At 33.9% G+C, this 26,964-nt stretch overlaps 1 protein-coding gene across 1 annotated transcript in view; it reads right to left on the bottom strand.

The window, feature by feature from the left end:
• Positions 1 to 23,685, bottom strand: part of LOC137918913 (zinc finger CCHC domain-containing protein 24-like) — a 32,669-nt gene extending 8,984 nt beyond the window's left edge. The window contains exons 1-2 of the mRNA XM_068761848.1: positions 23,433 to 23,685; positions 2,259 to 2,453 (exon numbers count right to left, since the gene is read on the bottom strand). Of these exons, the coding sequence (XP_068617949.1) occupies positions 2,259 to 2,453; positions 23,433 to 23,543 (306 nt within the window). The 5' untranslated portion in view covers positions 23,544 to 23,685. The remainder of the gene's footprint in view (positions 1 to 2,258; positions 2,454 to 23,432) is intronic.
• Positions 23,686 to 26,964: the final 3,279 nt, after the last annotated feature.

Here is a 26,964-nt window from a genome sequence, read left to right as displayed (position 1 = left end):
GACTACCACTGCATGTGCGGAAGTGGCTAAATATCGGTCCTTTTCTTACTTAGGATGGACTTCCGCGAGGTAACGCCTGAGTCCATTAAAATTACTTATTTGCCGTCAATTAACGTATGGTAAACCTATCCAAGATTAATGGTTACAAAAATAATGATAATCTAGTAAGAAAAAGCGGTTTTAAAGTTCAGATTACCACCTATCAACATTAATTACTGTTTAAAATGAGCCCAGCATAATTTCTACTGACAGATATTATAGTCCTGTCACATTACAATAGAAAGAATAAATAAAAGTACTATATTTCGCAGTGATGACTTTAAACAGGTTGGTTGAAATTAGGAGCAAAAGCTTTAAAGATTTTCACAGACGAGTGAAAATGTAAATAATCACACTATACACTTTTCACAGCTTTGTACTTTTATACTTCCATCACTAAAACACTTACTTCTACGTGATTCTTCTACTGGTACTTCTACATGATAACTGTTCTCTCTTCTACACAAATCAATTATTACTACATGGTGATCGGAGGTAGGTGCAAACTGTTTCTATGATTACAATTAAACTTATCAAGATACTTTGTATTACAAAATTCTGGGTTATACGAGGGTGAATCAAAAAATTCTTGGAATCAATATTAAAAAATGCAAAGATTTTAATAATAATATTTTATTTTTCTACATAATCTCACTTCAATGCAATGCATTTAGAATAACGCGTTTCTAACTTCCTTATTCCTTGTGAAAAAAAATTATTTTCTTTACTCTCGAAAAAGTCCTCTACGGCAGCTATAACCGCGTCATTATCGTGAAATTTTGTTCCACGAATTTCCTCTTTTAATTTTGGAAATAAGTGAAAATTACTTGGGGCTAAGTCCGGAGAATATGGTGGGTGGTCAAGGAGATTGAAGCCAGCACAGCGGATTGCGTTGAGCGCAACTTCCGATCGATGAGCAGGAGCGTTATCTTGAAGGAACAACACGCCCAACGACAGTTTTCCACGACGTTTTTCTTTAATCGCTTCACGCACTTTCGGGATTAAATTTACATAATAGGGTCCAGTAATCGTCTGGCCTTTTGGCATGTAATTAATAAAAAGGATTCCTTCACTATCCCAGAACACAGAGGCCATAACTTTGCCAGCGGTAGGAGCAACTCGAAATTTCTTAATGGATGGAGAGGATGGTCGTTTCCAAGACATGCTTTGTCTTTTAGTTTCAGGATCAAAATGGTGGACCCACGTTTCATCCATGGTGACAAGACGACGGCAAAAATTATCCGAATCACGCTGGAACATTTCGAGATTACGCTTGGAAATTTCCAAACGTCGCTTTTTGTTTTCGTCGGATAACATTCGTTGCACCTATCTTGCAGACACTTTTTTGAACCCCAGTGAATCAATTAAAATGGATTGAACGCTACCAAAAGATATCTTTAGGATCTCAGCTATATGTTTTATAGTCATTCTTCTGTCTTCCAAAACCAGATTCTCAACCTTTTTGACATTTTCTTCTGTAACGGAGGTTGAAGGCCGCCCAGAACGCGGGTCATCTTTACAGCTTGATCTACCTCTTTTAAATTCAGCCACCCAGTACGCAACCGTAGAATAGGGTACAGCATCACCCCTAATGTCTGCTGAATGTCCAAAAAAATTTCCTTCGTAGATATTTTTTTCAAACTGAGATATTTTATCACCGCACGTAACTCACTTTTATCCATAATTTTGACTTTTTAGCAACTCGTTGCACAAAAAAATTTATTACATGCGAACGAACTGACAAAAACAAGTGACAGTCTGCATAAATATAGTGTGATAGACACTCTTAACTTTGAATATCGAACTTGATCCAAAAAGATTTCATATATATGCACTTCTAAGAACTTTTTGATTCACCCTGGTACTATATTATGGACGTTTATACTGCATAAAAGTAAATAAACTAAATTTCACCATCATCATCTACAGCCGCAGGATGGCCGCTGTTAAATATAAGCCTTTCCCATATATTTTCAATAGGATCAGTAGGCAGCGGCCTATATTCAGGGTTTTCTGGAGGATTTAATATGGACATCTGTAACCTTTTGGGTGGACGTCCAACGATGCGCCTGTCGACCCATTGTCTCCGCTGTAGAACCTTAAGGCCCCACTGTCAGTCAATAGACGCCCACTGTACGGCAAATATCTCTCCCTGGTTTTAGATCGAGCCATTTCCTTGACTGTATGAACAGCTAAATAATAATCTAAAAATTATTTACCTGTGGACAATCTCCAATGTAATGGCCTTTCTTGAAACATAGATGACACATGTAAGCCGGGGGCGGAGGTCGAGGTGGACGTCGAAGTGATAGGGCCGCAAGCTGTTCAGCTAAAGAGCTCGTGTCGTCCGCTGGAGGAGGGGCAGAGCCCGGCGCCGCGGTTGGCAGCGGACCCCACAGCGAACCGGGCACCCACTGGAAACATGATATTGAAAAAAATATATGAAATCTTTTTAAAAGTTATTAATACTGTTTATTTGTGTTATTTTACACTACTGATTCATAGTGACCACTCATTTATTTGAGTTATTTTACACTTTTGATTCATAGTGAACACTACGTATGCTTTAACAACGCTGGGAGATTGAAACAGAAATGAGGAGATCCGTAGAAGAACCATAATCATTGATCACCGACATAGCTCGAAGAGTTGCCCATCAGAAGTGGCAGTGGACAAGGCACATCTGGCATGCCTGTGTTTAAAGACTCGCCCTTGGCGATCACAAGCCGGAAGACACGGCGTGGGTAAGCCTCTCTCTAGCTGAACTGACGACATTGTTAAGGTTACTGTAAGTCACTGGACAGCGTAAGATCGGTGATCGTGGTGATCTTTGGGAGAGGCTTATGCTTTGCAGTAGTATGCCCTCTATCAGCTCATATGGTACTGATGATGATTTTCACTTCGGATTTAAATTGTCATCATTCGTGTACGTCCAGAGAAGAATATAGAATAATCTCATCAAAGTAGAGCCCATAACAAACACAGACAGGGTTTTTTGTGATCGTTTTCACAGATGTCATAATTGCAAAAACTGTGACATTTTTTACCCAGGCATTAATATCCCTTTAAAATTCTTAATACTGTAAAAGGAATTTTTCTACGAGGGTTCCAAGAGCGAATACATCTGACAGGAGCCTATAATAAATCCAGGAAAGACTTAAATTGTTTTTTTTTCCGTGATCACCTCAGTGCAATTCTTTCTCAAGTAATAATACAACATTCGAAGTCTTTTTTAATAAACTTTTGTATAAATAACATATAACCAAAATATTCACTTGTTTACAGTTTATATAGAGATTCAAACCTAATCCAAAGGATAGGAACCGCATTTAAGAAAATAACAAAACTCAAGAGAATTTTTTAAACACATTTAAAAACTATTTTATGAGGTAAATAGGTGTTATAATCATTATTGTTCTGTAGGTAGCGGCACTTATAATTAGCGGAATGGATACGAAGAAAAAAGTTTATATTAAGAAATGTAAGAAAAAAAAAATTGTTTTTCTTTATGTCGTATACAAGTTAAATTCCAGCATGATCCAGGCGAATGTCCTTGTGTTTAGAAAAATCATGACATAGGAAACATCTGGTTTCTTAATAAGTTTAGCTGAAGACATCCGCTGCACGACGGAGCGGGTATCGGACAAATGGAATCGCGGTAAATATCCCGGCAGCCATTGGCCGGTCGGTGTGCGCCCGCGCATCTGTTTAATGAGTTAGTGTTATATTCAGGGCTGTCAGAAACGAGAAAAAATAAATATCTTTTTTAAGAGTTAAAACAGAGATTTTGTTGTTCAAACTAAGTTTACACATGTCAAAGGACCTGGCACATACCATGGGTAACCACATCGTAATCTACCATTAACTTACTACCACTTAGTTCGTAGGTTCTAATGCTCTATTAACATTGGGCCATATAAATCTATTTAACTTTGAAACTTCGTTCATACAGAATGATAGGTAATTACTTAAAAAGAGTAAAGTTAAAGTTTTGACTTCTATTTCCAATCACACTTTATAAAGTGATCACTTTAAATTTTATCACATTAATTTATCTGTTCTATTGGAATGCGATAGACCAATAAATTTTAGCAGTACTAAGTCTGCAAGGAGAGATAGTAACCAATAATCAATTTTGATATGTATATCTTGAAAACAACTTATTTACTATGTTATCATTTATTTATTTATTGTTTTAAAAACCATTGTTTTTTGCGATTGTGTCTGCCAAAAATTAATTGAGACTCTTTGTAGCTTTTACACCTATAACGAATCATTCTGTATACAGTACTGATATTATATATATTAAAATTTTTATATTTCTGAGTTCAGAATCGACTCAATGCACTAAGTTCGTCCGTACTAAAAATATTCTTCACTTCTTCGTAATCCTTTCTTTATTACTGGAGATCGTGTCTAATATAAAACACCTTAGAGGAAATATAAAGCCTTTTTAATTATAACTTCAGCACATGTTATAAAATGAAGGGGAATAGAAAACAGCCTTGATGTAAACCTCTTTCCGTTTTGAAATATCTACCACGTCACTTACTTCACCATACCATGAAATAAACATATTGAAGACGTTATAATTTCTTTTATATTTCATTACGACTGATCGTGTTTGTAACAAAAAATCTAACATAATGGAGGATAACACAGAATAATAGTAATGTAAAAATCATTAGTGTTAAAAATAATAAGAATTGTGACTCATATATTCACGAAATCTATACACTGTTGAAATTCCTTCAACCTGCACTAAGCGTGTTGCCACTCTTTTATAGTTGGAACAGCCAAGGTATGGAATAACCCACAGGAGTCGTTGTTTCCAGCTAACTAAAACTTAGAAGCCTTCAAATCAAGATTGAATAGGTTTCTTCTAAGCATGTAGCATCGAGGACCTCGTCATCACTTAACATCAAGCGAGACAGAGGTCAAAAGCTTTGCCTATAGTCAATTAAAAAAAAAAAAATTCCCAACTTTTTTTGTAAATCTTTTAATACAACTGTTAAAGATTTTAGTATTCGTAACTTCTTTATAGCTACCGTTTATGTTGTTAAATAACAAAAATTTTGCAGGCACATATTCTTAAAAAGGTTTTTATTTAAAAAATATATATATGTATTTATTACAGTAGTTATATATATACTGTTGAATAACAGATTGATCGTCCAGGCCTCACTTGTATAATGTTGTCATTAAAAATAACATATTATAACTATAATAACATACATTGAAATTCACAGCAATTAAAAGTTAATTATTGTGATGTAATAGAGTCGAACCATAGAAAAAATTAGTTGACACCCCTGCATCGGCTTCAATTGGGGAACGCGTGCGCAGCCGACATGAGTCACACACTTGAGAGCACGTCTCCCGCACCTTCGTATACAAAAGTGTGCGCTATTCAATTCTTTCGCTTTCTACACAAACAAAAGGTTAATAACTTATGATTACCAATCATTATTGTAATATACGCCAGATAGATCACACACCTCGACAACTTTTTCTTAATTTTTTACCATTTTTTGGATACTTGGTTGGAAAGGAAGAGAGTAGGAACGTCAAAGCTCCACTAATCCAGTTGGAGACCTCGACATTTTACCAGAGGAGGTGTAACTTGCTCTCCTACCCAAGTCTATAGTCCCATTCAGGCCGGCGAGTGAGCTAATTCGCGACTGTATGACAAAGACGTTGAGGCTCTTGGTCAAAGCTGTAAAAACTACGGTAGTATATGAAGAAAGCCTTCGCGTACTTTGACATAAGGCCCCAAGCCTTATGTCAAAAATCAATTCAAAACCTTGAGGTTTTTGCCGGTAGGAGACAGGCATAAACCTTTCGTTGTCGCGAAGAAAGTTATTCCACTATACGAGACAAAAAAAGGTTTTCTATCTTCTGCTAACGCAGAACTTTTGAATTTTTTAAAACACAACCCGATACAACGGTTATAACTGCGAACTACTGATGATAAATAGTTAAATATGAAGCAGGGATAAAGAAGTAGTAGCACGAAACGTAATCTTAAAAACTGAGCATGAGGCGTCGTTAAAATAGATTAAGAGACTAAAGACTATTTTTTATCAAACATGTAAAATCGCGAGAAAAAATCGGAAATATTAGACGTAAATGTAAAGACACTGACGCTGATGTCTGTGGAACATCGATCCTTATAAAAAGGATGGTCGAATTTTAGTTCAACCCTTCGAAAGGTCGTAGTTCCATCAGATAAAAGTAGCTCGACTTAATAGAAAATTTGACGCTACCACGATGCCACAGGTAGCCGTAGCAAAACAAAGATTACTCAATGTAAAATGGATCACAACACTTGGCAATAGGGTGATCGATACGAGGATGGGGGTGACCATAAAAAATTGGTTAGATTTTTGACAATGGTTAGGTTATTATGGTTAGGTTTGACAAAGGTTATTGAAGATAAAATATGGAATTTTTTGAATTTATACTTCTTTAAGCACATTATGTAAATATTATAAATGAAATTTTAAGATGCGCCTGCTTGACTGACACAAAAGCAACAGGTCACGTATTTTAGTATTATACAAGTGCGAAATAATTCATATATTATATTTATATGATTAAGTATTCATTACATATATCGATTTTTCATTGTTTTATGATGGATTCTGCTATTCGGGGCGGAGACAAATCCAACGAATCAATAACCATGAAAATTGGTTCATCAGATCTCGAGTTATAAGTGTTGTAAAAAACCCGTCTTTGTTTTATATATATAGATATCATTTATATTTTGATTAATATTATTTACTACTCGTAATGTTAAATAAATGTTAATGGTGGTAAAAAATCCTTATAAACGTACGTACGTAATTTATTAATATATTGGAATTAACAAAACTATTTTTATGATGCCAAAGAAAAATAATTTTTCACGTGTGTACATAAGTACAGCCATTTTAATCGTTATTGACATGTCTTTGTTTTCATTCTTTCATAATTTACGTAAAAATATAAGGGATAACTAAATTATAAAATACTAAGTTAGCTATCTCTTTATATCAAGATATTTCTTGATCAAACTGTTCTAATTATATAAACAATAATAAACAACAATAATTTGAGTGTTCAATAAACTGTGAATTGAATGCAATTGGATCTAAAACGATATGAATGTATTTCGTTTGTCTTTGTTTTGACGTAGCCGTCATGACAGTGTATTGCGCCGGAATTAACGTCTGCGTAGGTCGAGTTTTTTTTTAATTTCATCAGGCGAAAGTACAAGCGCACATGGCTTTTGGACATATATATTATTAAAAACAACGATAAAAGTGCTAATTTTTCTTTCCACATAATTAATTGATCAAAATAAAGTACATATGACATCGCCAAACTGTTCACACAGATTATTGGTCAGCTAAAACGACAGCATCGGGAAGGAGGACTGCTTTCCAACACCACCCGGAGGGACAAAGCAACAGTGTACCCAAGTCACACAGACGCGTCAAAATACATTCAAGTGGCGCCCATGAACGGGCAAAACTACACACGCGTGCAACTGAATCGACTCAAACCCGATAAATGTACCATGATTTTTATTCTGAATTTGCACAGACTATATATATAATAAATGTATGTTTTATGAAAGTCTAATCTTGAGCTAAATGATGCAAATATTAAATGTTAAAAATTAAATGCTTAGAGAGCTTTTACATTAGAACCATTTAAATACAACGTTTGCGGCATGGAATAAAACGGAGGGCTCGAGCAGGAAATTCGGCCTCTGCGAATCTCGTGGAGCTGAAGATGGTGTTGTAAGAAGAGTGGGAAGAGCTTCCACAGCACCTGTCCAAAAGTTGATCAGGTCGACGAAAAACCGCCTTCGAGACGTCGTACAAGCTAGAGAAGGCAAAACGAAATATTAATATAATAAAATTATTTAATTTTGCTTAACCTTTTTGTTTTTATTTGATTTTCACCTTTCATACATTTGTTTCTTATTTATTTTATTTACTCTTTTCGCACACAAAAAACTGTACAATGGCGGACTTAAAGCCATAGGCGTTCTCTACCAGTCTACTTTAGGGCAGAGGGGAAATAATCCAGGCAGGTGCTTAAACTAAAATAAAATAGAACTTACCTACAAATGATATAATAACAAAACTTACATATATACCTCGTATAAATATTTATATACAACACATAAATATTATATACATATAATATAATACATACATTTTGTGCAGATGAATATAAATTGTAATAACTACTGTTGTGTTGGTTCTGCTAATTTCTGGTGCGTATGTTCAAAAAGTTTCCGTTTGAGACTGTAACTTTACTTTTCTTTGTTGCAATTTCATTTAATCTTAAATTAGTTCCAATCTACTAAACGGATTTTAAAAATAAAAACACCACGACGATCAGTGTTTCCCAAACTTGTTTCTGCCATGCTGCACCTAAGTCTTTTTAAAATTCTTATGCCACCCTATGTGACTTATATCATTTCTATGTAAAAGTGAAAGAGTTAAACTTGTGTCAAGTCCATTTTCGAAATGCCTCCTTTAACAATCAAATTGCCCTCCTGTGGGAAATGGGCTCCACGTTAGGAATTACTGATCTAAATGCTGTTTGGTTGGGCTTTCTGAAAATATATACATAGTATGAGCCAATTCAAAAAAACTTTATTTTGTAGGCTTGAGTCGATTTAGTTCCACGCGAGTGTAGTAGTGGGAGAATTCAAATTTTCTGCTTTGCACTAAGCTGCAAACCACAAGGCTAACAGCGCCGAATTCTTACAGAAATTAGAGAGAATTTGTTAAAACACTTATCGCTCCCAAAAAAGAATCCTTTTTAGGAGGCCATGCTTATGTTCGAAAAAGTCCATTTATTTTTATTACCACAAGTGGGAACTCCCACTTTGTATTGAGAAAAATGGATAATGCGAATAAGTTATTTATTATTAAAAAAACATAATGCCTTGTCAATAAAATTAATTTTGACCTATTATAAGAAAATATTTTTTTAAGTTTCTATGACAATTTACTGGCCCCACAAAAAAGCGCTTATTTTATCTGTATTCTGTTTAAAAGTTGAAATAATTAAAAATATCTTATGTTTAATCTTATATCATCACAATTTTTAATTAAGCGAATTGTAGACGAAACCTCATAGCATTTTGTAATGTTTTTTAGCAAAGCCGAACTCTAATATGTTTTTTATAAAAAACTTTACTGACCTTATTAATATCGCATTATTTTAAAACAATGTAATATGACGTATATTATATATATATTATATAAGTCGACGATATTGAGTAGAGACAAATTTGTTTATATTATTATCGCTTGTATTTGACTGTCTAAATCTTGTCATTATTTATTCTATTCTTTTCAAGATATTTATTTTAAATTATGTAACTTAAAGTAGGAAAGTACGATGTAAGATCCTTATATTAAGTTTACAGGAAAGTGATGTCGCGTTTTTAAGTTAAATTCACACGACTAACATTTTAACGTGTTTTTATTTATAATCAACAATATATTTACTTTCGTTATCAACAACCTTTTAGTATAAAAATTTTCAATGCCGAAGCGGTAAAAATAAATCAATTACTCTGAAAAATATGTTGACTGAAACGATGTTTTATTTTCCGGTCCCCCCAATGATGACGTGATTTCTGTAAAGTTCTACCAAGTGTCTATGTAAATTTTTTGTAACCTTGCTTGAATACAGTAAACAAATAACAATTCTGTTTACTTACTCGTGTATTGCACAGGCGTATTGCGCATTGGGACGCATTCGTTTATGTAAAATGCATTGGATGTTTTGATAGAAATGACGCTTGATGTCTTAAAAACAAGGTCATGTTGTTTATCCTACGCGAAAACATATTACTCAACTTTGTTGTTACTTTTGGGACTCTGTATAGAATGAGAGTATTTTTTCGACTCCCTAACAGACCTAGTAATTTTGAAAAATAATTTTTGGTTGGTTATGATGATGGCAATCATTACCATGTCAGTTGGTAGACAGCAATTGTAAGGCATGTCTCCCTCAAAGATCGCCACGATCATTGGTTTGCGTTGCCCGCATCTAGCGGCTTCCGGCGACCTTGACTATGTCTTCGTTCTATCTAGTGAGGGGCAATCCACTTAATTTAATCTTCTGTTCACAAAATTAAATTAAATAAATGATCACTACCATAGATATTTTAAGAAATAGAATATCATATTTACATATTACCCTACTATTTTATTAGATAAACTAAAAATATTTATATATTCCAATACCTCGCTTTGCGTCGTGGTCTAGTTCCAAAAAATACGACGCAAAGTGAAAATTAGTACTAATTAAGCAGCGACGCAACATCGAATATATATACACACACACACACACACATATATATATATATATATATATATATATATATATATATATATATATATATATATATATATATATATATATATATATATATAACAATAACCGTTAATAAGTTTTTATATTAAGCATTTTTTTTAAATTAGTGTTATATTTAAATTGTTTGACATAATAATCCATAATTAATATAGCCTTTAAGTAAATTTTGTTACTAACTTACTTACATTCTATGGACTCACTAGATTCTGAAATAAAATTTATTATAAACATGTTAAGATCGCTATACCTAATAAATTAATGAAAAAATTAGAACATACTGTATATGTTATATCGTTTTCGCTGATTAATTCTTGCGGGAAAAATGACCAAGAATCTCAAAGCCAGGGTGTCCAACTCGCGGACCGCTTCCGGCTTGAAATGAACATTTTTGCAGCCCAGTCAATATTTCCTTTGAAATTCAATTTTGAGAGTAGTGTGTCAATAAAATTTCTCCTGATAGACGAATGTACCATCAAAGAAGAGACTTCAAGTGAAACGACAGAACGTAAACAATAATTTAACAATAAAAACAAAAATGTTTCATCAACATTGCTTTCTTTTGTGGCCTGTCTGAAATATAAGCATTGTTTATATGACTCAAGTTGCATTTTGAGTTTGATATCCTTGTTCTAAAGGTAAAGTTTACTTGCGACTTTACGAAGCTACTTTTAACGTAAAATATAGCTGGTCAATAATGCAGAAGAATAATTAGCAATAGAGAAGGATGGAAAACTAGATGAAGCCTTTGTTAAAGGATCGTCTAAATACGAAAGGTATAAAATGTACTGCAGTAAAACAAGCAGTGGTAGCCCAATGGCGATAAAATGGCGATCGAGACTAGCGATTGTAGATCGCGGGTTCGATTCTCGGGATCCAATCTTTCATATATATATATATATATATATATATAAATATTCATAATTCATACATCTTGCGTAAATTAGGAATGCCACTACTCATAAACAAGTCTTTAGTCGTCTGTGTTCTTTGCGTAACATAATACTACACAGCGATCATCAACCCGCCTACCAATCTTGGCAATTATGGTATATCCTTCCATAGATATCTCAGGAGGAAACTCCTTGCAGTGGGTGTCTATCGGCTGACAAGGTGCGATATGTAAAACATTGCAGGATTTTTTTTATTACTGAATAACTTTTCTAACAGCAATAATATCTTATTTAATTTTTATCTTACATAGAAACACTTTTTCTGTGTTTCTGAATCTATGAATGTTACATTATTTAATTGTTTGCACTTCAAATCTTTATTTAGATTGTAATTGAAAAGATATTGGCATCTGTAATACAGGGAGTAATAGTTTAGAGGTATTCGCACAAACTTCACAACTGACATTATTAAGACCATTATTATTATTTTAATTTATTGTGTAAGATAAATAATAAAAATAGTACATTATTTGCACACAATACAATAATAATAATTTAACTAATTTAATTATGTGAAAAAGTATACATTATGATAAATACACATTATTTTTTAATAAAGAGAATAATTAAGGTAAAAACTCCTTAGTTGTCTTGAACGGAATAGTCTCCGTATACACGTGTGAATGGGTGTGTTTTCTATGCATGTCTGCAAGCGCACAAATTCAACATGGCACCGGAGCAAACCGCGGCGCGCTAGCCTTCTGATATCATATACTGGAATAAAACGCATATCTGGATATCTCGGTGAGACAGTCTCTCAATCACAGTGTCGTATGGTCACCGTATTGTCTAGGTCACAAGTGCCAGCTGCAATAAGTGCTCGTACGTAAACAAACATTTGTGGCAACTTATTGAGAGCTTCAGATGACGTTACAAAGCTCGCCGCCACCGGATGCATGTATTCGGTTAAGCTTCTTATGACTTAACTAAAAGCTCAGTAATAAGAGTATCGGTACAACAGGCGTCTGTATACGTTAATTGGGAATAAAATCATACTGTATGTATAACTATACTTTTCGATAATCCTTTTTTATTTTGACATCTACATAAGGTCATTGGATGTAGGCATAATAGCTTTCAAGTGGTGTACGTATAGCTCAATAAATAGACAGAAAGCTTTGAAGGTTTTATATTGCCAATTACCTTGTATAAAATGATCATCTGAAATATATATCAGACGTGGCAGATCACGAAGTCGGGACAATTTTTCAAAATCTGACTTTTCTGCGAATCGATATTTTTTTTAAAAAAGGTACAAAATACCTATTAAAATTAAATAGTTCACTGTTTAAAAACAAGTTTTGAAATCTATAGGGAACGATAAAAAATTTTAAAACATATTATACAAAAATGAAATATGAACTCGGTTACGTTTATCGCAAGCCATAAACAGACCTTCAAAGAGATGCATGTGGCTGGCGAGCTGCTAGTTTGCCCCCCTGATATTTACCTTTAATATTTTTTTTTTTGATATGCTGGCAATACATACAAGTTGCCAGAGGATAGCCAGGGAGTATAAGTACTCTGTTGTCGATACCTCGGATAATACCTTATAATTCTCACTTTGTGACTTAATTATATAAAATTGCCAGTGTTCACAAATGTCCAGATGATAAGCCATGTCCATGCCAACTGTCCATTACCAACCCGCCTGCCAGCGGGGCGATTACGGTTTATCCCCATAGATATCTTTAGGAGAGGCCTTTGACTTGCAGTGGGCGTTTAGGGGCTGAAACAACCACGAACCCTTACAATAAAGTAATGTTGTTTTTCTTTGTAACAATACTTATGAATAGGCTGGTTTCCGCAACCAAGCGACAACGCACGATTTGCGACGAATTTTTAGATATAATTAATACACTTTTTTCTTCATAGCACATTTGTCAAAGTACCTTACGGAATACGCCATTTTTTCATAATAATAATATTAAATTTTTAAAACAGTTTTCATTATTATTTATTATATGTATGTCGGGCTTGCACCAACTAAAACTCACACAAAGTTCCTTTTTGATTTATGTTGCATTAATCACATAGGATTGCCACTGCTCACATACAAGTTTCCAGATGATGAGCAGCAGCGTCCTTTGCGTGCAGCCTGTACCTTGCAGTGGGCGTCGAAGGGCTAAACCAACGACAAACCCTCAGTACACAATTATCTTTGACAATTGTTTTTAAATCTATCAATCGGAGCTCTGTTAACATCTAGGATCGTATTGTGAAAGCTTATTCATTGAGCATAGAAAAAGTTACTAACACAATGAAGACAAATTTGAATTATAATTCACACACCCGTGAATAAAGGGCCACTGGGATTAAAGGTTATTTATGTGACTTGTTGCGTTACGTTTAAGTGATCACCTACTTTATCCTTGCAACTACGTTTTATTTGTCCAAATCATAAGAACATTCTCCTTTTTAAACACGCACTAAGAACAGCTTGTGATTGGTCAATATATAATGCACGCCATGAATTCGCAGCACGCGGAGTCGAGACGTGTGTTAATAGCTAATGTTCGGTAAACCGTCATATTGATATATCAGCTTAGTGTTAAACTATTAAATAATCCGCTACTGTGTTTGCTCCACTTTAAGATCAGGAAGAACAGGATCTATAAGAAGAACAGATACATCAAGTAGGTGTGCGTGGTTTTTTGTCCTTTAAATCAGCGGTTCAATCTTTGTTCTCCCGCACTGCAGTTGATATGTTATTTTATATACACCACAACTCAATCAACGCAAACATCTATACCTAAATAAAAAATACAGTTCATGTAATCTATACACCATATTTGAACCAAAGTCTACATATGTACCATTGTCTCAAAATGAAGAATGAAGCCTTTCGCTTTATCCTTCAGGTTTTGTTTATTTAGTCAAATACCATTATAATTGTCTAAATATTTTTGACCTCGAACATTAGCTAGCGCCCCGATTTCCTTTTTGGATTCAACCTGTATTTTACGATACATGATATTCCTTCTATATATTTATGACTCTGATATCTTTTACGTCAACCCACCTACCGCGTACCGGCTGTCGGCTAAACATTGGTTTCCATTGAAACGTGGTCTATAATTAGTGCGGTTAGTTCTATGTTTACTAACTGCCGGTTGTGATGTCTGCAGTAGTTTTATGGCTTGACCTTTGTGCGTAGGTTTTAGGATATGTATTGAGACGATATCGTAAGCTTTTGTCAGACATCTGGAGTCTTTGCAGCATGACTGTAATAAACAATTGAATCACGAATTAGACGCTTTCATTTGTATTAAGAATATCTTCAGGTTTCTTTCAGCGGTTGTGATATGCGCTTCACTTAAAAAAGAAATACTTAATATATGATATCATAATAATGAATTGAGAAATAGTATAGAGTAAGCAAATATTGACAGTTTGGGTCGCAAGAGAAAATAAAAAAGAGCAACGTCGCCTCCTTAATGAAACAAGAGGAAAGTCGTGGTCTATGGTTTAGCATTCTGGAATATTCCAGAAAGGTGATAAGTATAGTAATAAAATACAATAAAACGCTAAAAATAGTTGGAAAAGGTAAAGAAAAATCTGAGATAAAGAAAAAAAACAATAAATTATGATATAAATATAAGTTATAATAAACAAACAAAATAATAAAATAAAAATTTTAAAATAGCAGTGCGGTGGGAAATGGTAAATAAAATTAGGTGATGTTTGAATGGTTATGGAATGAAAGATTATAAGGACGAAACAATTGCCAGGAATTAAAATTAAAAAAATTATTTGAAAAATTGTCCTCGCGTACCCAAGACAGAGTACATGATTCATAGAATTAGTTATTAAATACGCATTACCTTATCAGAATGCAGACGACATTTAAAACTACGACAAAATTATTTCATAAAGTTCTTTTATGTACATTTTTTGATTACATAAAATAAAACTTATTTTTACTTTCTAACTAAAAAAGAATTCACGTTTTAACTATCATCCTGTTTAAACGATCACACTGAATGCGACGGGCCCAATTACATGTACAAAATTTGCAGGTGCAGATATTAAATAGTAATTAATTTCAATATGTAGTGATTCGAATTTTAAATACGATTTCTATGTTATCGTTGCGTTATTTATTGTTTCTAAATCTTTCGGTTTTTGGATAGCCTGTACCATACATTAATTATATATTAATTGACAGCAAAACAGCCATACATATGTCTATTTATAGCTTTTATATTAACTGTAACCAATCACCAAACCAACCAAGAAAGAACAAAAAATGAAATAAAAACAAAACAAAATGTTAACCTGTAGTATTCTCTTGGGAAGGCGACGAAAACGAGGTGATGAATGAAAGGATTAGGAAAAAATGAAAAGAATGAAAGAATGTAAACAGATGAGTGAATAAATGACATTACAGACAAGAGAATGATAATGAAGAAAGATGAAAGTAGTCCCTTTGTACCTAAGAAAGAGGAAGCACGAGAGTCCCTCAAAGATGGTAGCCATTAAAACCCATCACCTGTATAATTTAGGTATAAACAATTATTTATCATAGTAATGAGATTAAATGATTTTTATTATAGATGTTAATCAACTAGTCATACATTTAACTCTTGAATATTGGACATGCAGCCGGTTACGTTCAGTTTGTTCTATCAATCAGCGTTGTCGGCAGTTTTCCCGTTTTATTGATGTAATTAGTTCGCAGGGGTCAAGAAACTATGAACTCCCGATAGTTTCGGAGAATTGGGCTAAGGAGACGAAAACCGAAATTTAATTTTTTACTCTAATTTTTTTTAATTGATAATTTTATTTATGAATAAAACACCCGGCAAACTGTGTCTTATAACAAAATTTAAAAAAAGAACTGTCAAACGCTCAAAGTTTATAGCGAATAGTCAAATGCACAAAGCTTAATGGTCGGTACACATTTTTTTTTTCAATTTCTTTTTATAATAACCTCGTAGAAAATATTAAAAAGCTTTATAAAGAAAAGTAAAAATTGAATCGTTAAAGTCTTTCTCAATTTATGGCGTGACGCAGGGACGTGTGACTAAAATTTTCTTTATATATACATACATATATATATATATATATATATATATATATATATATATACTCGTATAATAGATCATCCTTTATCTAACAGTACAACAGTGGGCAAGCCATAGCGCATAGAAAGGAAGACCGCTGGTGCCTTAAGGTTCTGTTATGGAGACCCCAGACCGGCTAGTGTGGTGTAGGAATTGGATTGGAGATGGATTCAGGCCGCTTAAAACTGTTCCTATTGTTGGAGATTTATGTTAAGCTGTGGACGACCTATTGCTGCTATGACAGAACATTTCTAACTATAGAAACATTATAAATCTATAATACAATACTTTGTTTATTATAATAAACTATATTAGCATATAATATTGCGTTAATAAATTGCTTTTGTGCTATTGAGGTAAATAGATTCCCGTATTATTAATAATAACTGACAAATAAATGGTTGAAGAACGCTTTATATAAATTGAGTTACGACTATACTGTAATTAAAAAAAGTAAGCAAAAAGTACAGAGGAGAGGAAAAGCTAATACGAAATAAGTTTTTTAAATTTCATCTGCCGTTACAAGGGTAACAGTAAAAAGTGTTTTGTATTATTTAAAAACATATATAAAATGATTTGAACTATATATATATCAAATAATATTAGGTATTTTTTTATAATAAATCTAATTTTAACAGGTCAAGCGTGCAACAACTTGGCTGTACAGGGTTAGGGAAACTACGAAATATTTTCTAGTTCAATATCCTTTAGTACCTAAAGAAGATAGGCTACAATCGATGTTTGTTACTAATATAGACATTCGGTGCAGAACTTGAGCCTTGTTAAGGTTTGGAAAACTTAGAGTATTCCGCTTCTAATCACTCTTTTCGAAAATAGTACGAGGTTTATATACAATGGATGTCCTAACGCTTTGATGTTGATAAAACTTGTTTGCCAAAACATAAGCCTACAAAAAAGCTTAAATTCTTATTCGAATGTCTTATTGACCAAGGTTGACAAACCACTAAGATGATATATTTAGAACCGAACAACACTGTCGAAAATTACCAAATTCAACAATGTTACGAAGCTCTTGTGATTTTATTATCCAGTACCATAAATAAAGTCTATGAATTGTTATATAATAAATATGTTCTTATATAATAATTATCAGTGGTAGTCCAGCAGTAAAGGATTGAGACTCGCGATCGTTGCTCGCGGATTCGAGATACAGTCCAACATAACTAGTACTTTGTGCAATAATGATATAGTAAGAAAAGGACCAATATTTAGTCACTTCTGCACATGCAGTGGTAGCCGTGCACGACTGTGAAGTGGCTAAATATTGGTCCTTTTCTTACTTAGGATGGACTTCCGCAAGGTAACGCCTGATTCCATTAAACAATAATGATATAGATTTTGCCACTGCTCGCAAACGAGTTTCCAGAGGATGGGCAGCAGCATCCTCTGCGTACCATACAATACTGCGATTGCCAACTTGTCTGCCTAGCGTGGCGATTATGGTATGTCCTTCACAGATATCTTTGGGAGAAGCCTATGTCGTTGGCGTCTACGGTTTTTAACTGAAATGACGACAACAATGAAATTTGAATGTTGTTAATATCTAAAACTTCGTGTTTTTATTTATTCACAGTATAGCTTAATAAAGGTATGTATGTTTATATGTATACGTTACTACAACTAGTCGCTACTTGTCCTTTTTGTATTTCTGTACTGTGATTGTCTAAAAGAAATTGGTAAGATTGCATAAAAAGGTAAAAAAGTCCGCCAATTGTACTTAGTTGTTTTTCATTACTAGGGAGACCGGAAAGTAATGTCGCTTTCTTAAGTTAAATTTACACGACTACATCTTTAACAAGTTTTTATTTCTTAATTTGTTTATATTATTATCGCTTGTATTTGACTGTTTAAATGTTGTCATTATTTATTCTATTCTTTTTAAGCTATTCATTTTAAATTAAGTCACTCAAAGTAGGAAAGTACGACGTAAGATCCTTATAACATATTAGGTTTACAGGAAAGTAATGTCGCGTTTTTAAGTTAAATTCACACGACTAACATTTACAACAATAAATTCATCTTCGTTATTAACAACTTTTTGCCATCTCGTACACAAATTTTTAATGCCAAAGCAGTAAAAACAATAGGTTTTTTATACAGGGCATGTTTTTGTACAGATATTGAAAAAAATCAATTATGTAGTGACTATTAAACTTTCCGCATTAAATAGTTCGCTATGAACTTTGAGCGTTTGACAGGTCATTTTCAGGTATGGTACGTTGCACTTGGTGATTTATTCATATATATATATATATATATATATATATATATATATATATATATATATATATATTTATATATATATATATATATAGTCATCAGCGAAAAGCAGGAAAAAACTTGTTATTATGATAACGCTAACAGCTGATCTCGAGATTGCGGTCGACGCAATGACACCCCAGTCCAGTGAAAACCAAGCTTTTACAGAAACAATCATCATCATATCGACTGACATGCCCGCTGCAAGACTCATGCCTCCCCCAGAAATTGTTATCGTCTATCCACCTGGTGGGCGACTAGAAACTCTATTAATCTCTTGACACACAATGATGGCTCTGACTCGTCGCGCATTTCATATGCCGCTGTAGACTTTTATTGTAAACTATTATATACTATATTCAAGGTCAAAATCATTACTTTTGAAGCGCCTAAACCAGTCTCTGCACGTGGTATTCGACAAAGCATTGTCACCATATGTCTTAACGAGAATTCTGTGTGCTTCTGCTGCAGATTTTTTCTGAATAAAGCAGTGCAATAAAATTCCCCGCAAAAACACTTTATTTGGCACAAAAGTACACATTTTCACAAAAGGCAAATAAATATGTTGTTGACACTGTGGTAAACTCTATTCTACTATAATTTGAGGTTACATATAGCACTACTTTGGTGATTTGTTACCGTACGAATTTCCAGGCACAGAGTGTCGCAACGCCATCTTTCAAAAAACAGCGAGAACTTATTCAAGGTCCTAATAGCAATATAATATATGAACGTTATATATTTTATGTAGCAATGTAAGTCTGAACATAAAACACACTGATTCTTAGCTTGTCCATAAGTGATCACTGGCGCGCCAGGCCAAATTAAATGGTATCCTTCGAATACGTCAACGCACATTTTATTTGTATAGCAAGTGATTAATAAGAAACAAGTGTTGCGATATAAAAAAAAATACTTTATAAGTGAACAATGTTTTAAAGATTATTGAAATCGACATCGTCCTATTTTAGCACAAGTCGACCATTGTACTACGTTTCAACGCAATCGTTTTTAACAAGAATCTGTTGTTCCTGATACGAGTTATCGCGGATTTTAGCGGCACGGGTCGGAGAGGAGACGCCGTCGGTATTCTGTCTGCGATTACTATATAACTTTTGTAGTATTTCCATTCCTACTCCGTATTACTGTTATTTATACTTCTCTAGTGCATTTATTTAACACGTTCTCTGCTAAGGCGGTACTGACCGTCAGTGAGGTTTCTCTTTAGACATATTAAAATCATAAATCTTTTTCAATTTTACTTAACCCTTTTCTTGATAATGTATCTGTAGAGATCCATCAGAATTAAAAAAAAAATGGTGGCATCAATTTTGAACGCAAAGTAATCATTTGTATGTGAATGTTTGGGTAATTTCTTAATTTTCGAACGCTTGTTCAGTTTTTTCTGTTGGCATCCTTGGGTCTTAAAAGTCAAGTGGTATGAATATTAATGTAATATTAAAAAAAAGTCTGTTAAGTTAAGGGTTAATTGTTTTTTTTTTTGCTTATATGCCTTTATCTTTTACTTAAATGTTACTTGGTTGTAACAAAAGTCATTATTTATGGATGATTTTTTCAATAAATTTCTTTGTATGGTAATTGTTGTTTTTTAAGTTCTTAATTTTTTCAAAAAACCAACTTGATACGGAAAAGCTAGAAGGTTACGCGGGTGAATTAATATGAGATTTAGTTTGACAGCACTGCCTAAAAGCCTGTAAGGACAAAACGAAAATCCTACTAAAATGCGGTCATCACTGACTGACGCAGCTTGAACTGAAAGTCTATATATCACCCATCTCTGACCGACACGGCCTGGACAGGAAACTGCGTTTTTCTTCGTCACAGAATGTATTGAAAACTTTTTTGTAAATTGACTCTAAATTTTTTATTATTTATGTGACTTTTCTAAAGCTTTCAACTACACTTTTATAAGCAGTTAACAGGATGGTTGGTTACAGATTTAAAATATATATAATGAGTTAAATACATTAACTCCAATGCAATATAAAAGCCATACCATGTTTGTTGTCAATTATTGCAAAGTGACCAGATATATATTTAAGTACAACCTATCCAAAAAATCAATGGCTTTAAAAATTAATAACCCAATGATAATAAAGAAAGAAAAAGCTATTTTAAATTCGAATTACTACATATTATAATTAATTATTAGTTAGTATCTATCTCAGCAGAATTCGTCCTGCCAGAAGTAACTGACCTATCGCATTCTATTAGAATAAAATGATGTAACATATTTCAGTGTGACTTCCCGCGACTTATGTTCGGTTCATCTAGTGGATGACTTGTCTACGCCGCGTCTCCCGGCTCGAGGTGGCCACTCGAGAAACATTCGACCCCAACGGGCGTCGGCACGCGAGGTGTACCTCGCCTACTGCCATTTAACACGTTCTCTGCGGCTTGAGGCCGATTCAGCCTCATGGTAGACTTTGCACTGATGCTGCGCGTAAAACTCGTGTTTTCTCTCTAGTGCGGCGGCTGTTTACACTCAACGGTATGAGGTATGACAAAGACAAATATAGCTTTCTTTATGTCTGCGAAGCATTGACTCAATATTGTAAAAAAAATGATTGAAACATGAGGCAGAAAAGGCCTCAACCGCACTACTAGGAAGTTCAGCTTCAGGCTGATTCGACCTCAGCCGCACCAGCTGAAAGTTCTTCAAAATTGGGCCCGCAGTGAACGTGTTAAGTGGACAATTCTTGTAGCTACGTCGGCGACATTAATTCTTCTGCTAATCTTGTCATTTCAGATTTGACTTCGCAGCGAAGTTCCGACTATATCACATACGACTATGGTATATATTGGTTGACCTGAGTCTTCTTTGAAGGCTCATCACAAGCGATCACGTTTCTGATCCACATGTCATCATCGGTAACACAATTGTCAAAGACTTTCGTCTTAAAACATTGCGGTATTACATAAGATCGTTTTATACGGGTTTTATTGTTGACTAATGATCTACACGCTATAATCAATCAGCCTGTATATCCGGAATACATCTTAACTACTGCCAAACAGTACATATTCTGTCTTCACAACTTCAATACTCAGTCCGCACTGTTTCCGACAATAAATTTCGCACGACGTAGCACGTGGCCTGGTTTAAAAATATCCATCGGATCTGCCATTTTTACGTCCATTTCTAATGTAACAAAAATGTTTTTGGTGGCAAAAGAATTATTATAACGGGATCAATGAAAATAACTTCATCATAATTTCACATTTAGAATTTCCATAGCTAGGCATATACTTATTCCATAGATTTCTAATAGTGCGTTTGAAAGCAACTTGGATTCAGCGTCGTTCGAGGACCTTAACAAAATTGTTTGTCTAACTTGTGGGTAGACGTCAAAACTTAAGATCCCAACAACTACCCACCCCTTGTACTATAAAGCCTGTCAACTGCCATTTCAACTTGTCACTCTAGGCTATGGCGGTTGCTTTCGTCCGTCTACGGATCTACTAATTTCTGAATCGATCTCATAAAGAAACCCAAGCATAGCCCTCTCCATAGCTCGAGATCATGTCAATGAGGAAGTGTTCGTCCACATTGAACAACTTACTTTATATTAATTAACATATGTCTTGTTACTCTCGATTCCTAAACTCCATGGAGCTGTAAAAATTATAAAGGTATCAGTATTAGATTAATTATTTTATTATCTGGTTTGAATTCGATCATTTGATGATTAAAAGATATGATCACTAGAAGTACTAGTTTCTATGAAATCACTTTTTTATAGACAGTAGCACCAAATTGATGACAGTCATGACACCTTTATGATTCATCATCTAAAGTAATATCACAATGATTTTTAAAGTTTTTGGATTTATAAATAGTACAATAACACATTGCAACAGTTTTTTTCTATGTGATTACTATCTCAAATATGTTTAATACATCTCTTAGTGATTCATTACAACCTGTTTTATTATACCTTTTAGTTTTAAACTCATTACATGTTAATTAGGAAGGTTTGTATGGGAGTTTATTAATATAATAAGATAGTACCTAGTTTCCTATAAAGGAACCAGAAAATATATTTAACTACATATAGTTATTATTTATACACTACAGCTATGACGTTTCCAATTGAGCTTTGATTTGTAAAGTGTACACGCATACTCAATCGGGTATTTTGTGATCACTTTTACCAATATTCTTAATACCTTACTAAGTTTTAAAACAAGTGTCAATAGAATATTTTCAGTTCTTGTAGGTAGATAGTGTTTTTACGTTAAACGTAAATTAAAATTACTCGGAGTTCACAGATTATATATATATAAAACATCGCTGTCAAACTGTATTTTAAGAACTTTTTGATTTATTTCTATATATATAACATACAAAAATCTGTTGTTTCTAATAACCACGGCTCTTGGTATAATGTTCTATCGGTTTATTGCAGTTAATAATTGTCAAATTGTTAAAACGAGATAAAGGGTGATGTGATAGATGTGGGCTATAAAGATCAAAAAATGAGCACTTATTTATCCCTTTGAAGCCTTTATATATACAACTAAAATAATCTAAAATATGATAACATACGAAAATATGATGTGAAATATGTATGTATATAGGCATTCACGTGCAATAGGCATTACTATAACACAGTTATATTAAGAATCAGAAAATAGTTTGACGTAAATAGATGTGTCTGGGTTTAGAGGTTGATCTCACCTGGTCATTTTGGTCGTGAGTTAAATAAAGCCATCCGAGCAGCGCTTGTGGGCAGTTTTCCTTCTTCCCGCACCACTGGGGCTGATCTGCGCCAATGGCGGTCGGTGACATTGCACCATCGGTGCTGGACGTTCTAAAAACCTTACACTTCACCTATTCACGAACACTTCGATAACTATGTTACAGTTTTCACTAGTATCAGGGCATGTCGTGGCAGCGGGCGGGCGATTCGGTATTTTTGGATCGCTGTACAGCGAGATGCGCGGACGCCGGTTACACTGTGACTACCAGCCGACGCTCCTTAAGACGGGAGATGTTGGGAATAGGCGACGTGCTGCGCTTTTATCGATACGGTTCAAATTATCGATGTCAAATAAAAATTAATCGTTCAATTGGGTCAATACTGACAACATCAAGCGAAAAATAGTCGTTTTTCTTTATTAATATTTTGTAACCACTACCCATCAGCAGAAAGATTCCCACTTTAAATCTCCTACCCCATGATTATAACATTGTGTTTGTTTTTAAATTAAGAAATTTTTATATAATTAAAATTAGCAACAAAATGGTACTGACACTATCCAACTTGCCGGTGATCCAGTATTCATTGGAAAAATAAAGTATTACATAAGTTAACTCAAACTTAGCTTTAACAAATGAAAATGCAACTTATAATCAGATTCTCTTTAAAGATTTCATCGATGGCCAACTAAGTTTAACTTAGTTTTATTTTCATAATGACGTCCGCTCCGGGCCTCTCGTTCCCCCTGCTTTGTCAGTGACATTACAAATTTGGGTAAAACGAGTTTTTCAAATGTTATTCAACATTCTCTTACTTCCTTCACATTACCTTTTATCCATTCCTTTTACGCTTCCTGATCTGTCATTCTTCGCCTGGAAATCTTCTTTCTTACATCACCTTCCTTCCTTAATCTATATTTCTAGATCACAATATTTTACATTATTTATCACAGACTATATATAGATCTATATTTTTGATTTACATTTGATTTATTATATTGTATTGTCATCTAAATTAAATGTGTGTACCAAATTTCAGATCAATCTGACAACGGGAAGGTGTTTAAATTTCAATATCTAATTTTGATCCAAATAAATTCCGTACGGGTCGAACTAAATAAAACCGTTTAAAAATCAGTTCAAGTTGTTTGGACTGAATTACTACGAGATTCAAACACCTACATGATTTTCGAATTGAGCTTATATTTGTGAAGGATGTGCTGGCGGATAGGAGATAGGTGAGAGGTAGATAGGGGTAATAGATAACACCTATCTTTCTACATTTCTGTCCGGATCATATTTTTTTCTATGATTTTGGATAATGAAAAATCGTCTAAATATCTGGATTATCAGTAATTGAAACTTGTGAGAGGGAATATTTATTTATTTTACAAACATCATCATCATTTAGCCACAGGGCGTCCACTGCTGGACACAGGCCTCCCTGTGAATTTCCAACAGCACCTGCTGGAACTGGCTAGCATCCAGTGTCTTCTGACACCCTTAACAAGGTCCTCTATTCAACTTCTAAGTCGAGATCGTACATTGCTCGTGATGTAACAAGCAACAATTACATCTAAATCAATTGCTATTCAATGATACAGGTATTCTAAAATGCAACAGTTCTTACCTTCTTGATATATTTTTATTTAAAAAGTTTAAGTGACATTAACAAGATTTTACAAATATAATTTTTTGAGTGTAATAATTTTATTTCTTCTGTTATATGAAATAAAAATATATCCGATCGCGTTGATTGAAAATAAAAATTATTTTTTATTTGTAATAAAAATATTAATAAATTTGTCGATAAATCGACACGAACGGCACTGCGCATCACTACGTGAAACATGTGGGCGCACCCGACGTGCGGGGACTCCGTGGAGCAATATTTTTGTTCAGCCCCCCTACCACGAAATCCCGGTCGCAATTCTAACGTTTAGCACTCCCAACATTGTTACGATAAATTTTAACAACATAAGTTTCATATAGCACTCGCAATTTTTTTTATAAATGCACTCACCCGTGTAAACATAATAGTTACATCTCATAAATCCAGTGTCAATATGTTTTAAATCTACAGTTATAAGAAATGATATAAAATAATAAAATTTATAGGAAGAAATTCTACGTGTAATTTTCCTTCTTTTCAGCTGATAGATGCCCACTGCAAGGCCTAGGTCTCCCTTAAAAATCACCACTCCGTCCAATCTTGCGCTGCTCGAATCCAGTGATTTTCCGCGACCTTATTATTAGGTAATAGCAAAATTATTTTTAATAAATTCAAGTAATTAATTGGCATATTATGTTCACCAGTTATTATAAATTACGCAAGTTTTGTTTCTTAAATAATTTAATAAAATCAGTGTATATTTCAAATTCTGAATAAAATAAATAGAAAATAATATAGAAAAAATGATTTCATTTGATTTGTTATTGTTAATGGAACAATAAATTTATGAGAAAGTCGAGACCAGGTTGAACAGCGGTAGCACAGCAACACAAACTTGCGATCGTAGGTCTAGATTCAATTCCCGGGATACAGTCTCATATATAATTCACATTTTGCGCATTAATTATATTGGATTGCCACTACTCAGAAATCAGTTTCAAGAAGATGTGCAGCCGTGTTCTCTGCACACCATAATACCACACACACAGCAATCGTCAACTTACCTGTCAAGCGTGGCGAATGTGTTATATCCCCTTATAGATATCTTCGGGGGGAGCTGTTACCCCCCTATAGATATTTTTAGGGGGAGCCTATGTCTTGCAGTGAAAGTCTATGTGCTGAAACCACTACGACGATTACGACAGTACCGTGTCATTAATTTTAAGTGTTGCCAACACGAAAATACGTTATTCTTAGAGTGTATAACATCCCTTTGCAATATATTGCAACGCAGTTAACATTTACAAGATCAATCAGAAGCAACCATAAACTTTCCTTACAACACATCACACGGATCATAGACCTTTTAATAAATAATTAATTCGTAAATAAATATTGCATACTGGCTGAATGTTGGCATACAGCCAGAAAATTAAAACAAAAAACTAAGCCGTGTTTAACACGCAATAAAGATTTATTTTATATTCTTTAATTAAATACATTCCAATATTATATACTTCAGGTTTGTACCGCGACGTTTATACAGGTCGAATAGTTACAGATGTAAAAATTTTGAAGAGGTGAATGTGTAGTTTATTAGTCAGCAAAAAACCTCAGAGCTTTAGCACTTATTTTCAATCATCCTGTATAAAGTAGTCACTCCGGAATATGTAACAATGATTTATTTTTTCTAATGGAATGCGACTGGCTAATTACTTCAGCAGGGCAGGGCAGTACAAAGTTTGTACAAACAGATGGTAAATTTTGGAAAGAATTTTTTTTTATTATTAGAACCTTGAATAAGTTCGCGGTTTTTTTTTTAAATTATTTAAAATACAATGCTTACAATGACATTACTCAAAGTATTCTCCATCATTAGAGACCACTTTCTCCCATCTC

The sequence above is a fragment of the Battus philenor genome, unplaced genomic scaffold (assembly GCF_028537555.1).
Source record: "Battus philenor isolate CCGP_79_NKW_IND1 unplaced genomic scaffold, ilBatPhil1.0.hap1 SCAF_15, whole genome shotgun sequence".
Taxonomy (NCBI): Eukaryota; Metazoa; Arthropoda; class Insecta; order Lepidoptera; family Papilionidae; genus Battus; species Battus philenor.
The sequence above is the reverse complement of the archived record's forward strand: the minus strand, read 5'-3'. Positions and strand labels throughout refer to the sequence as shown.